The 15,113-nt window shown below is 40.3% G+C and overlaps 1 protein-coding gene across 6 annotated transcripts in view; it reads left to right on the forward strand.

The window, feature by feature from the left end:
- UTRN (utrophin) overlaps positions 1-15,113 on the forward strand; it is a 760,310-nt gene that overhangs the window by 571,788 nt on the left and 173,409 nt on the right. For all 6 annotated transcript variants that reach the window (XM_056853742.1, XM_056853743.1, XM_056853744.1 and 3 more), the window contains one exon: positions 13,600-13,868. In XM_056853742.1, coding sequence (XP_056709720.1) covers positions 13,600-13,868 — 269 coding nt within the window. The remainder of the gene's footprint in view (positions 1-13,599; positions 13,869-15,113) is intronic.

Consider the following 15,113-nt stretch of genomic DNA (forward strand, 5'->3'; position numbering starts at 1 on the left):
ATGACAAATCTTGGCCAAGCATCTCAAGCCATTAACCACAAATTGGATGTGGTAACAGGAGACCTTAAAGAAGTAAAAACTCAAATGAGTACTATGAAGTCAGATATGCAAGCAATGGATTTATCAATAAAGAAAGTGATGGAAGAGCATAAGGATACAAAGAAAAGATTAGCTAGCCAAGAAAAACAGATTGAAACAATACAATTAAATCAGACAGCTGTAAAAGATCAAATAGCCATGATGGAGATGAGAGTGAGAGAGACCAACCTTCGTCTGCGCAATTTTCCAGATATGATGGGAGATAACAAAGAAACTGCAGTTCCAAATCTGGCCTACCTGTTTCAAATGGACGAACAAGAATTGAACCAAGCTATTAACAGAGTATACAGAATACCATTACCTGCTAGAATGAAAAGGTCTAAGCCAAGAGACCTGATGATAGTGTTCTATGACACTAGGATTAAGGATAAGATCATGAAGATGCATTATGACAACCCGGTGTCAGCAGGAGACACTCCTCTAATTTTATTAAAGGACATACCAAGACATCTACTCTCACAGAGGAATAATTACAAAGAATTTGTGTCTGTTTTGAAAGCTAATGGTATCAAATATCGCTGGATTATGCCACAAGGCTTGGCTTTTACCTACAAAGAAATGAAAATGACAATTACATCTACAGCAGATGTGGGAAAATTTCTGAGGAAATATAAATCAGATCTTAAAGGATTAACTGGGGATCAAAAGGAAGAGGAAGAAGAACAAGAAGAAGAAGAAGAATCACAGGGAGCAGCAGGAGGAACTAAATTATAGACTGCATACTTTGCTTCAATAATCACTGTACCATGGCAAAAGTAATTTCTTGGAATGTGAACGGTTTGAATGAAAAAACTAAAAGGGCTAGAATTTTCAAATATTTACAGAAATACAAATACTCCCTAATTTGTCTACAAGAGACTCATATAGCAACAAAACACAAAAAATATTTGGATAGGCAAATGCTTGGACAAGCATTTGTTGCATCGGCCAAAACAAAAACTAAGGGAGTAGTAATATATGCTCATTCTAGCCTTAATCCTGAATTACTATATAAAGACAACGAAGGGAGAATTGTAATTATAAAAACCAAAATATTGGGGCAAAAGACGATTGTGGTAGGAATATATGCTCCCAATGAAGGAAAAACAAAATTTTATGGACAATTGCATGAACTGATCTCTCAGTATACCAATGACCAGATTCTATTGATGGGTGACTTAAATGGCGTTATTCTCCCAATTTTGGATAAAAAATCAAAAGCAAAAGACGAAAATGAAGGATGTTTACCCAAAACCTTCTTCACCATGGCTACAGAATTGGAATTACAAGACATCTGGAGAACAATGAATACTACAGCCAAAGAATATACCTTTTATTCAGCGAGACATGACTCACACTCCAGAATAGACATGATTTGGGCTAGTAAATCAATTTTTACGCAACTACGTAAAATACATATTTTACCAAGAACTTTTTCTGACCACAATCCGGTTACATTTGAGTGGAACAATAAACAAGCATTTAGATGGCGATTGAATGATAAACTTTTAAAGGAAAATAAGATTCAAAAAGAATTATATGATTTGATTAAAGACTTTTTTGAAGTTAATCTTAATGGAGAAACTACGCTGAATATAGTGTGGGATGCATTTAAAGCAGTTCTAAGAGGATTTATGATACAGAAACATGCAGCGTGGAGGAAAACTCAACTACAATTTACCAATAATATACTTTGGGATTTACAAAATTTGGAGCAAAAACTTGTTATGGCGTTACAAGAAGAAGAGAAAAACGAAATACAAATGAAGATTTCTGTATCTAAACACCAATTAAATTTGGTTATAATGGAAGAAATGAACAATGGAATTTGGTTATAATGGAAGAAATGAAAATTTGCCAAACAAAAATATTTTGAACATGCTAATAAACCTGGGAAATTTTTAGCAACACAACTGAAAGACTCATTTCAGAAGAAGATTATAACAAAAATTCAAACTGCTAAAGGACCAGTTCATTCAACTACAGATATACAAAAAGAATTTGTTTCATTTTACACTAAGCTGTATCAGAAAGAAAATATTTCAAAACAGAAAATAGATAAGTTCTTAAGCTCAATACAGATGAATGTTCTTTCAATAGACCAACGACAATGGATAGATGCTCCAATTACAAGGGAAGAAATAAAAGAAGCAATAATGAAACAAAAACCGGACAAGACACCTGGACCAGATGGAATTACTGCACTATTTTATAGAACATTTAGTGACAACTTAGTAGACTTTTTTGTATCACTTTGCAATACAATTTTGGACAAGGGAGTAGCCCCAGAGACTTGGTCGCATGCATATATATCGTTGATACCCAAGGAAGGAAGAGATCCAGAAAAAACATCAAACTACAGACCTATTTCGTTGTTAAATGTGGACTATAAGATTTATGCCTCGGTCTTATCGAATAGGATAAGAAAATTTATTAAAGACCTTATACATGAAGATCAGGCGGGCTTTGTTCCAGGAAGGCAAATTAAAGACAATATAAGAATCTTATTGGACTCATTAGAATATTATGATCAGAATATTCAACGATCAGCCGCCTTTGTATTTTTGGATGCGGAAAAAGCCTTTGATATGGTCTCATGGGATTTTATGGAAAAAACATTGGAAAAATTAAATTTTGGAGACTTCCGGTGCTGAGCTGGGCTGAGTGCTACGTCTTCCCAGGGGCTCCTGGGGAGTATCCAAGTTTGCGTGTAATTTGGGGTGTTTTATCGCACCCTACTCCAGCCCTTGCAAGTGGGCTGAGAGGCAGGAATTCCCTGCAGCCATATATGCGGTTTGACCTCCTGAATACTCCGAGGGAGCTCTACCAAGTCCCCCGGAGTTTCAGACGTTTGGTCCCGTGGGCACGAAGGGATTGAAATCGCCAGCGCGCAACTTCGGCTTTAGACTCTACCCTCCAGCACCTTATAAACATCATAAGGACTACATTAAGATTAAAACCTCACCTCCGGGCGCCCAAGTGAGTAGATAAGAAACCTTCGTTTTTCACTGGCGTTATCGAATAACGGGGTTGAAGAAAACATTCCTGGTAACCCTCTTTCTCCCTTAATTGAACTGGATGATTTTGCTGCATGAGATCCATCAGACAAAGCAGCAGGAGCCTTATCAATCTGATCAACTTAAACTAAAACAACGAGCTTGAATGATTGACGTAAGATCTGCCAATCCGACGCGTTCTTAAAGGAAGGGGAGGGAGAAATCTCTGAGAATTTGCATGAGGTAAAAAAGATCCTCCAGTCACGTTTTGCAACAAAGAGGACTCTTTGACCGGAAGACTCTGTGCTTTACCTCTCCACTGCTCTACAAAATCAACAGGAAGAAGGTCGTAAGACCGGAAATTCGTCTTACTCGTGTTACACCAAAACCATTCCTGAAGGTAATAACCATAGAGAAGAGACGATAGAAGGTCCACGATGAGGCAACCCCTGGAATACTTCCTGGCTCAGCCGATCTAGAGCGTCTGGTAAAACTCGTTGGTATTTTCAATTTAAAAAAAAAAGGTTTTTTTTAAGTTTAAATACTTATTTTTGCAACTCGAAAAAGATATTAAGTTGGTCAATGAAGCATTCTCTATCAACTACATGCAATGGACTCCTGCCAGATGACCATCAAATTTAATTAAGTTATATATTCTGGAACCTCTCCCTGATCTGGCTAAATATATAGCCCTGCTCTTATGAAATCAAAGGGAATTTTACAGAATTCAACCATGGAAAAAAAAGTACAGGATATGCTTGCTAAACATTCTGAGGCGACAATTAAACAATTAAAACAGATTTCAACACAGATGCTCAATTGATTTCAATGATGATGACTCTTGACCAATCATCACAGGTATGTAATCAGAAGTTGAATCTGGTTACAGAAGACATAAAAGTCTTGAAAATTCAAATGATGACTACAAATACAGACATACAAGCAATGGACTCTTCTGCCCAAAAAGTTATGGAAGAACACAAGGATATAAAGAAGAAGACAGAAGTTCAAGAAAGTAACCAGCCGGCGACAAAGAGATCAGACATACAAGAAATGGACTTTTCATCTAAAAAAGTCATGGAAGGACGTGTGGATATAAGGAAGAAGAGAGCAGGTCAAGGAACACAGATTGAAGCCACGATGAAGATGAAGCCCAGAAAGAATCATTTTTGGATACGCACCTTGCCTGAAGAAATGAGAGAGAACAAAGAAATCCTGTTCCCATACCTGACTGGCTTATTTCAGTTACAGAAGGAAGTATTTGACCATGGTTAAAGGATTGACTTAAATATGATTGCTGGATTGGAAGGCTTTGACAGTGTGGACGGGTGGCATGGCTATTAATGAAGTAGTGGAATTAAGATTAAGACATCACTTTTGGATTATATAAATAAGTCCTCCTAATATAGATTATTGATTGATATAAAGGTATACTGGAATGGATGGACTTTTGATATGGATCTGGGATATGATTTACACTGAAATAAGATTGATTAAACAGGAAATATCCCCAAAATACTGGAGAGAATGTTGTTTAGTATGATTAAATTTATGTTATAATGGCTGCAATTTGATGCAGCCAAATGGAAAGGGACAAAGGTTTCAGAATAAAGGGATTAAATCATTCTAATGTTAGAACTGGTGGAGTTGGAGAACTAGGGAAAAGGGGAGAATTGAAGGAATCATTGTGATAATATACAAGATCTGGGAATAATGGAAGGTTACTTTTTATTCTGATCCAGAATGTAAAACTTTATAAAACATGAAACTTTAGAATGAAATTAATGCTAGGATCAGTACATGTTAACGAAGGATAATAATACTTTATTAAGAGGTAGATGGAGGTGAGGGGGAAGTTGTTATATTTTTATGTTTAATGGTAATTAAGACAACAATCAATATAATTGTGATTGTGATACTATTTTTACACTGTTGTCAAAATTATGGAGAATTTATAGTTTTAAAAAATCAATAAAATTTATTTTTTAAAAAAAGGAAAAATTAAATTTTGGAGACCGTTTTTTGAAAGGTATATCGGCTATTTACACATCCCAACAAGCGAAAATTTTGGTGAATGAATCAATGTCGGGAAATTGTCAAATTAAGAAAGGAACTAGACAAGGTTGTCCTCTGTCTCCGTTATTATTTTTGTTGGTGTTGGAAACATTATGTTGTAAACTAAGGAGCATGGAGGACATTCGCGGTTTAAAAATTAAAAAACATGAATTTAAGTTGAGAGCATTCGCGGATGACCTCCTGTTAATTCTAGAAAACCCAACACAATCAATGAAGATACTACAAGAAACTCTGGACGACTTTGGGCAGATATCGGGATTTAAAGTTAATCAAGAAAAAACAAAGACAATATTCAAGAATTTACCAGAAATAGAGCAACAGGAATTCATTTCGTTTACAGGTTGGGAGAAGGCCAACAAAGTTAAATATTTGGGAATCTGGATTTCAGCGAAGAACAAAGAATTGTTAATTAACAACTACTTTAAACTATGGGGTAAAATAAAAACTGATATGATCATTTGGTCAAATAAAAAGTTGTCACTACTGGGACGTATCTCAATAATTCAAATGAATGTGCTACCAAGGATGCTCTTCTTATTCCAAAACTTGCCTATAATATCACATGTTAAATACTTTGATATTTGGAGGAAGGACATTTTAAACTTCATCTGGCAAGGGAAAAAACCTAGGATTGCTTATAAATATTTGGTGGACCTTAAAGTCAGAGGAGGTTTAGCATTCCCAAATTTTCAACTTTACGCTGAAGCGGTAGCCTTAACATGGCTAAAAGACTGGATAACCTTATCAAATACACGTTTACTGGAGCTTGAAGGCTTTAATAATATTAGTGGATGGCATGGCTATTTATGGTATGACAAAATCAAGATACAAGCATCATTTAGGAATCATATAATCAGGTCCTCTTTATTGCGTATTTGGATGAAATATAAACATATTTTGGAACCAGCAACACCGATGTGGATTTCACCGCAAGAAATGTTAACGCTACGTCCACTTAGACCGGACAAATTTATAATCTACCAGGAATTAATTAAATGGGAGGGGAAAAAATGTTCATTAAAGGAATTTCAATTTTTTAAAGAGGATCTACAATGGTTGCAATACTGTCAGATTAAATCAGTTTTTGTACAAGATATGAAAAATGGATTTTCTAAAGAAAAGTCCCCTTTCCACAAGATGTTATTAGATAACAATTTGAAATTGATCTCGAAAATGTATAATCTACTTTTAACAATATATTGTGAGCAGGAGACGATTAAACCAACTATGATTGACTGGGCTCAAAACATGGGACATGATATTGCTTTAAATAAATGGGAAAGACTATGGTCAAAAGATTTGAAAGGAATAAATGCGCAATCAATTCGAGAAAACATTTATAAAATGATGTATAGATGGCATTTAACACCTAAGAAGATTGCAAAGATATATAAAGTGACATCCCCTAAATGTTGGAAATGTAATAAGGAAATTGGTTCCTTTTATCATATGTGGTGGACTTGTGATAAAGCTAAAGATTTTTGGGATATGATCTACAATGAATTGAGATTAATAATACAAAAAAATATACCCAAAACACCAGAAATGATGCTATTAAGTATGATACCTGACGATTTGCTAATACAAAGAACTTTTTTGATCTATGCTACAACAGCTGCGAGACTGCTTTATGCAGCAAAATGGAAAGGGGCAGAAATTCCCGAGAAAAAAGACTGGATTGGGAAAATGTTTGAATTGGTGGAAATGGCAAAACTTACAGCCATTTTAAATGAAAAAGACAATGTTCGATTTTTAGGGGAATGGGAGGATTGGATGAAATATTGTGAATATGAATTAAAACTGGGGAAAATGGAAGAATACTTATTAATCTGATCTAGAGGACACAATTAATATTAAGAGTTATAATCATTTATATTAATAGAAGATGTTTTATGAAAGTTAAATGAATTTATGATAGTTAAGATCAGACCAATTACGATGGGATGAATACTTTATTAAGAGGCGGAGAGAGGCGATGGGGAAGTCATAAATTTTCCTTTAATTGTTTTTTTTGTTATGAATTTAAGAAACCATAACAACACAGAGTTAGAATTTTGAATTTCATATTGCCTTTATTGTTGTTTATTATCATGGAAAATTTGTATTATAAAAACCAATAAAATTATTATTAAAAAAAAGTGTTTGATGGAGTGTTTGATTGTTTCAATTAAAGACTAGTTGGATTTTGAGTACCTAATTAACACCTGATTTCTTAGTACCTAATTAACACTTGATTTCTTTCCAATTAATCATATTTATTCAAGAAATAAAACAAACTACAATTATGAAGGCCCCAAAGATTCAAACTATACACCTAGTTAAGACTACTTGTAAACATAAACTTCTCCACACTCTTTCCTGGATGCCTGTTATTGAGACTAGAGGTCTCAAAATTCCATGCAGATTTTTCTTTGAAGTAAAAATGAGACAAATCCCATCCCTTGGAAGACAGTTTGCTAAAAGTGTGAAACAAGCAACAGGAACAAAAGTGTTCTTTTCATCCAGTTCTTTCTGCTTCATGTCAGCAGGTTCTGAGGACAAATGAAAGACTCCCCCCCCATTCTCATCTAATTGATGAGTTACAGCTGTGTTGTGAAGTTTAGGATGTGGCAAGCAAAGATGGGGGAAACCTTTCCACCCAGCTGTTACAAATGACTAGCCACATAAGGAAATGAGAATGATTCAGCTGAAATATTACAGTTCATCTTTTCACTAGGCCAGTGGTCGGCAAACTCATTAGTCAACAGAGCCAAATATCAACAGTACAACGATTGAGATTTCTTTTGAGAGCCACCGTCCTACTTGCTTGTCCCTTTAACTGGAGATGCCGGGGATTGAACCAGGGACCTTCTGCATGCCAAGCAGATGCTCCACCACTGACCCACAGCCCCTCCCAAACGGTGCAAGTGCAGACTCCCCCCCTCCCGTTTCCCAAGCCCCCCCCAAATAAAACGGCAACCGAGGCTGGCTGCCCAACCCTTGGAGGCCCCCCCGCTGCTGCCCCCCCAGGAAGGGGGCTCCTCTCTGCCCCCCCACCCTCCCAGCTCTGGGCACTGGCAGGCGGTTGGCTTGAAAGGTCCAATGAGAGGAGAGATTCGGGGACCCCCCCCAATTGCACTCACATGAAGCTGCCTTATACTGAATCAGACCCTTGGTCCATCAAAGTCCATGGTGCCTGACCCCCACCCCCAGCCAACGGAGTCAGCCTCCAGGAGGGATTCCCCCGCGCCCCACTGTCGCCGCCCTCCCCTCCTTCCAGGGCCGGCTGGGCGAGGCGGCAGGAGCACACGGGTCGCCCAGCCCGCTCCGGCCCAGCATGAGGCGGAGCCTGCCTCTCCCCCCCTTGCAGCAGCAGCCTGGGCAGCTGGCCGCCACCTCTCCCTGCTGTCTCTGATTCCTCCCCGCCGAAGAGAGAGAGAGAAAAGGGGAGGCCGGGGGAGGGGGGCGCTGCCTCCCACTCGCTTGCTGGCTCCTCCCTCCTGGGGCGCGCTGGAGCCCTGCTGGAGCGCGGTGCCTCTGCCTGGCTGGGCATGGGGATGCGGAGGAGCCACTGAGCCGACGGACGGGGGGTGGGGAGGCGGGGATCCCGCAGGCGGTTGGGCTGGGCCAGGAACTGCGGCCGCCCGGGCCCCGGGGAGAGCCGCATTCAAGGGGCCAAAGAGCCACAGGTAGCTCGGGAACCGCGGTTTGCCGACCACTGCACTAGGCTAATGCTACTTACAACTAATGCTACTTACATGGACTCTTTAAACCCTCCTAGATTTGACAAACCTCCTTCTTAAGGAGAAGTTGTGCTCTGTATTTTTCATCTCCCAGAGATTGCAGCATGACAATAGCACTATGCTCTCCTCCCTTCTTGTCTTTGAATTTCCAGCTTCTTTGTGTAGTACACAGATAAAAACCTGACATGTCAGATGCTGGATTTTGTAGATGAAAGGATAAAATATTTTGAAAGTGCTCTTATTCATTTCACTTTCATTGATGCTGTTATACTTCTATAAAAGTGAACATTTCAAAGATTGTAATTAATTTCACATCAGCCTTTAGATCAAAAGTATAGTTTCAATTAGAGTCTCATACTCATGGACTGTTAGGGTTGCTATATTCCACTTAATAAGTAAAGAAGGTAGAATCTTCTCACATCTTTAGATTTTCACTTATTGATAAACAACACAGCTTCCCTTACTGTCGTTTTTCGAGTAAAAAGCACTTGTTTAAAATGATATGGCAGACCAGAGATTGCTCTAAGTGACCCCATATGCTTAGAACTCTCAGAACGTGGGTTCAGTGTTAGAAGAAAGGCAGGATACAAATAGATAATAAATAAATAGATCTATTCTGAAGCAACAAGAAACAGATTACTTCAGTGGCTAACTTGGCAGCTGGCTCCACCCTACCTTTTCCTAGACAATTTGGTTCTTGACTATTCACAACCATTCAATACCTAGGTAGCATAGATTTTTTAAAAAAAATATTTAGAGTGTTCTTAACTCACCTTTCTACAGTTGTGGATCTGCATATACAGCTGTCTTGCTGCACACAAATAAGTTTCTTAGCCTGGTACCTGTTGTCATACTAGTCTTGTCTATGCTTTAACGGAGGAGGGAGAGGAGGGAGAACGGGCAAGACTGTGCTACCCCTCGCCTCTGTGCTACCAAGTAGGTGACTGCACAGTGTGAATGTGCAGAGAACGTGTCCATGCATATGCTCCTTTCCATGACTAGCAACACTTGGAAAGTTGTGTCATTGATCACAGGGAGGGCATTGTGTGCACGGACACTTCCTCGCTGCATTCACACTATGAAAATGACTCCGTGATCATGCAGAGGCTGGGAGCACACTTGTGCCTATTCTCCCTCCTCCTAGTGCAGCCAGTCAACATGTGGACAGGTCACCTCCACAGTGCAACTGTCATCTCAAAAAGCAGAATATAGCAATTGACCAAATCTTGATTTTGCAAGAATTTTAAACAATGCAGGGGCAAACCAAGAGACATTAAACAAAAGAGATTTTTAAAACACCTTAGAAATGTGAATGGTTTTGGAAGCAAGGTGGTTTATATGCTCGAAATCTCCCTGATAATAGCAATTAATTATGTAGTGGCAAAGGTTATTTTGATGGGTATGACATTTTATATTAAGCATTCACCATCTGTTCCATCCTTTAATTACAAATGCAAAAGGTGCCATAAATCATAAGAGAAATATTTGTAACAAGTAATTTACATGCATATATTTTATTTACATGAATTGCCATCTGGCGTGGTTATATATTAAAGATTTAAATAAGACACGTGGCAGCCACCACAAAACAGTTTTTATTATTGCATTCCTTTAAAATATTAGTAGCTTTAAAATAAAAGTTTATTGGAGTGGTGATAAACGTGCACATGTATAAAGTGTCATTTGATTATGAGATTATAAACACCCTGTTTGACTGGATATTCATCTTCATGGCTCCTTCTCTCAGTCTACCATGGAGTAAGACTGTAGCTTTCTTTATCTCCTCTGAGGAAATTTTTCTTTTGAGGGGATTCCATTTATCTCAGGATATTGTTGTACCTGTTTTTCGCCCCAGTCTCCTGCAGAACAGGCATTGCACACACTCATGTCCACAATGCTCTTTTATTTTATTTGGATAGAACCAAGCCATTTAGGTCACACACCAGTTTATTTGTCTGTTTCAAGGGACAAAAAAGAGGTCAGGCGGCCAATCCACAGACCATATCCAGGTGGGTGGTATCAGCCATACGGGTGGCATATAAGTCCGCTGGGGTGTCATGTCCATTGCCTCTCAAAGCCCATTCAGCCAGGGCACAGGCTGCGTCAGCTGCTTTTCTTGGCAGGGTGGATTTGCATGACATCTGCAAGGCTGCAACCTGGTCCACTCCGCCTACGTTTCTGCGACACTATTCCATCGATGTCGACTCCAGGAACGATGCAGCTATGGGGAAAAGCAGTGCTACGGTAGTTATTTTGCTGAGGTGCCCACACCCGCCTTCTCATATACTTAACTTGCTATTCTCCTATGTGGGACTGCACAGAAGACATGATAACGAAAACAGGGTTGCACTTACCTGTAACTGCTGTTCATCGAGTGTCTTCATGCAGGCAGGCATCCCTCCCTCCTTTCCCTGCTGTGGGCTTGTATTTGTATTAGGGGTGGTCATCGGTCCCCCCTCCACAGCTGCGAAGGGAGAACTGAGGGAAGGAGCACTCCCCCCCTTTCATGTGATCGTTGGTTGGGAAAAGGGCCACTCTCGGCGCGAGACAGAGGGGAGGGGGAGCTCTCCAAGCACTCTGAATCTTGAAAAATTCCTCTGCGGCCAGCCTGCACAGTCCCATGCATGCCTGCACGAAGACACTCAACGAACAGCAGTTACAGGAAAGTGCAATCCTGTTTTTCCAGTTGATAAAGGTGTCAGACAGGATGTATTTTCTCTCCCTTTCATTTCAATCTATATGCAGAACATATAGGGAAAGCTCTCCCTAGAAGCTCAAATGAATGACCTGAGGCTATTTTACTTTGGTCACATTATGAGAAGGCAAGAGTCCCTGGAAAAGACAATAGATGCCTCAAAGTGCTTCCAGAGTTTTCCTGCCATCTTATTTTTTCAGAAATTCCACTTATTTATTTTTAAATTATTTTATTGGTTTGGATCCAGCAACACACAAAGGGAAATGAAAAGAATTAGCACTTGTGCAACATCTTGTGCTCTTTTCCAGTATATTTCAGTTCCCAGAAATATATTGCACAATATCTTGTGCAAGTAGAAACACAAGTGGGGATACAATAATTTTGACTTCGTAAAAGTGGCTACTGCAGTCTTTTTCTTGTGTTTCCACTTGTTCAACAGCTGTAGCGCAAGCAGAAATTTGTGTTGGTTCGAACCCATTCTTTGTTTGGCTATTTTTTATATTTTAAACTGTGGTAGAAGGGTGGTTTACAAAATTTTAAAATATATCTTAAATGCTCATTTGTAAGTGGAAAGCTGTAACTCTGCAGAACTTTCCTACACAAGATTATTTTTGAACATTTCAAATTATGTCCTGTGAGCCAATTATGAAAAGAAATTGCTGAAGCATTGTTAGGGCATGGTTTTGAATGTCTGAAATTGTTATGAGAGAGTTCAAAATGTTCTTTGGAGCAACCAAGTGATATAGTTTTGTATTTCCTAAATGCTCTTATGAAAGTTCTTGGGTGTAAATGTCCTTAAAAACAGGACATCAGCCCTTTGTCTATGAACTGAATTCCTATGAAATCATTCAAACTTTACTAATGTGCAATTGTGTTTCGGGGTCATGCCCACAGGACTTAGAAGATCCTGCTACAGATGCCAAAAGTATAATTAAATTATGATGAGAAAAATATGTTGAGACTGACAGCTGCATTCTAAAGAGTTGTCCTGGTCATAGAACCCCCATGATTGACAGAGAGTTCAAATAGAATTCTGAGAGTGGCAGTTAGGAAACTGACAGTTGATAACTGAGAGTTGACTGAGAGAGAAGTTAACAGACAGAGTTTGGAAACAGCTGTGTGAGCTGTAAACTGTCTGGTGGAGGATTCTCTTCAGAAGTGAAATGGAACACATTTGGGGTTTTTGGACCAGGACAGGATCCATAACTAGTTATCTAGGGAAAATAGCTCTAAGGTTTATAAGGTGATTGCTTGAATTTATCTATCTCAAACTTCTCAATTCTTTTATTCTGTTACAGTCTACATTTCTGTTATGAAGAAAAAGAGACAAATAAAACTCTGTTGAATTTCAAAAAGCCTCTTGAGTGCCAGTTATTTCTGACCACTTTATTATTCAAAATAAGTCCCTTCGTCATAATTGGTGGTAGCAGTGGGACAACAAGTTATGTCTCAACAGAAACAGTAAGGGTTGGTGTGTATGAGAATAAAATGTAAAACATTTATTACAACAAGAGGTTCACATACATCACATTCATCTCATACATGTTCTCTATTGCAATAAAAACAGATATTACAATAAAAGCAGAGAGAAGCTGTGAGAGTTCTGCAGGCACTGCCATTATTGAACAAGTGAGTACATTAGCAAAGTTTGCATAAGTCAGCATGTCAGACTTGCTAATGTTGTTTGACTATTGTCCACAGTGGATTCTGCTTTGTAATTTTTTAGATTCCTGTCTTTTAGAGGTTATAAGAGACTGGTTAGTAGAATACTTGTGAGATACTCTAATGTATGTAAAACAGCATTTCCATTAATATTTGCCACAATCAGTTGTAGGAAATGCATCATCGTTATTTTGGTTTGGTCTCATAAAACCTGTGAAAGCACACTAGGTACCACAGGTGAGGTTGAGAATTGCCTCAGTGCATTTAAAAAAAACTTAGGATGTGGTTGTCATAACTCTATTCAATTCCATGTGAATGCTATTCTTTCCAATCTGCAGTAATACTGACATCGAAATGTTCTTCATTGTAGAACTGACCCCTGAAGAAAAAGCTCAGAAGATTGCTAAAGCTATGCGTAAGCAGTCTGTGGAAGTGAAAGAGAAATGGGAAAGCCTGAATACCTGTGCCAACAGCTGGCAAAAGCAAGTAGACAAAGCACTAGAGAAGCTGAAAGACTTGCAGTGTTCTATGGATGACCTAGATGCTGACTTGAGAGAGGTGGAGAATGTGCACAATAGCTTGAAACCTTTTGGAGAGATACTGATCGACTCATTGCAGGATCACATTGATAAAACAACAGTAAGCACAAAGCTCCTTTTGAGTGTAACATATGTTGAACTAAGACCTATGTGGAATATTGAGCCCTGCTTAATGTTTGGGGAAGTGCTCTGTCCCGGGGGGCCCTGTAGTACCCCCTAGGGGCGATTTCCCTGTCAGCCTGTGCTCCTCCGGGGTTTTCTCGGCCTCAGACCACTCGTTAGGAGAGCTAGAACTGTCCTCTCCTTCCGAGTCAGCCAGGGTTGTGGGCTACACGGAGCTTGCCCTCCCTTGGGTATCCTCCTTCGTCTCCACGCCCACCCTTCCTTTTATATGGCCTTCCCCCTAAACCCCTCCCCCTGAATCTACAAAGGCAGGGTCGGGGCTTCCGGCCGCTCCATCCGTCTCCACACGCCCCGCCCCCTGCCCTGTCTGGCCCGCCCGCCGTTCAGCTGGTCGGCGGGACATTTGGGAAGCAACGGCCCTTGCCCCCGCCCTCCGCTGGCTCCTTCCCGGCAGGTCTCCAGCCCTCCTGGGGGCTGTGGGGAGGTCCTCTGCCGTGTTCCTCCTCCGGACTGGCTTCCTGTGGGTGAGAGAGGACGCATGGTAAGGTGCCGATTGGCCTCCTGCTTTCCCCGGCTCCCGAGCCGCTCCCTCCTTTTCCGCCCTCCCGAGTTGGCTGCGTGGGTGAGGGGCCGCGGGCCCAGGTGCAGGGCGGCCCCCTGTCTCTTGCCGGTGACGGCAGGGAGAAACCTCTTCGCGCTGCTCCTGAGCCCAGCCGGGCTTCTGGTTTGGTAAGTGTCGTCGGGGGAAGAGGGCCTGCGACACTGCGGCTTGCAGCCGTCGCTGGATACGCTCATAATCTGTGCCCTGGTGTTCCTGCGACAAGGATAGATTATGGAAACCAATATAATATGTGCAGTATTCCTTTTTTTCATGTTGCATATTGAACAAATCATATAGAATTATTGTAGTGGTTATAGGAGGATGACAAAGCAGGATGAGGGGTAGCTACTGGGGAGGGGCTGTGGCTCAGTGGTAGAGCATCTGCTTGGCATGCAGAAGGTCCCAGGTTCAATCCCTGACATCTCCAGTTAGAGGGACTAGGAAAACTGGTGATGTGAAAGACTTCAGCCTGAGACCCCGGAGAGCCGCTGCCAGTCTGAGTGGACAATACTGATTTTGATGGACCAAGGGTCTGATTCAATTTAAGGCAGCTTCATGTGTTCATTTGAATGCAGGAAGGCTAATATGACTAGTGGGAGGCCATGCAGAACAAAGGATTGG

Source organism: Euleptes europaea, chromosome 7, assembly GCF_029931775.1.
Source record: "Euleptes europaea isolate rEulEur1 chromosome 7, rEulEur1.hap1, whole genome shotgun sequence".
Taxonomy (NCBI): domain Eukaryota; kingdom Metazoa; phylum Chordata; class Lepidosauria; order Squamata; family Sphaerodactylidae; genus Euleptes; species Euleptes europaea.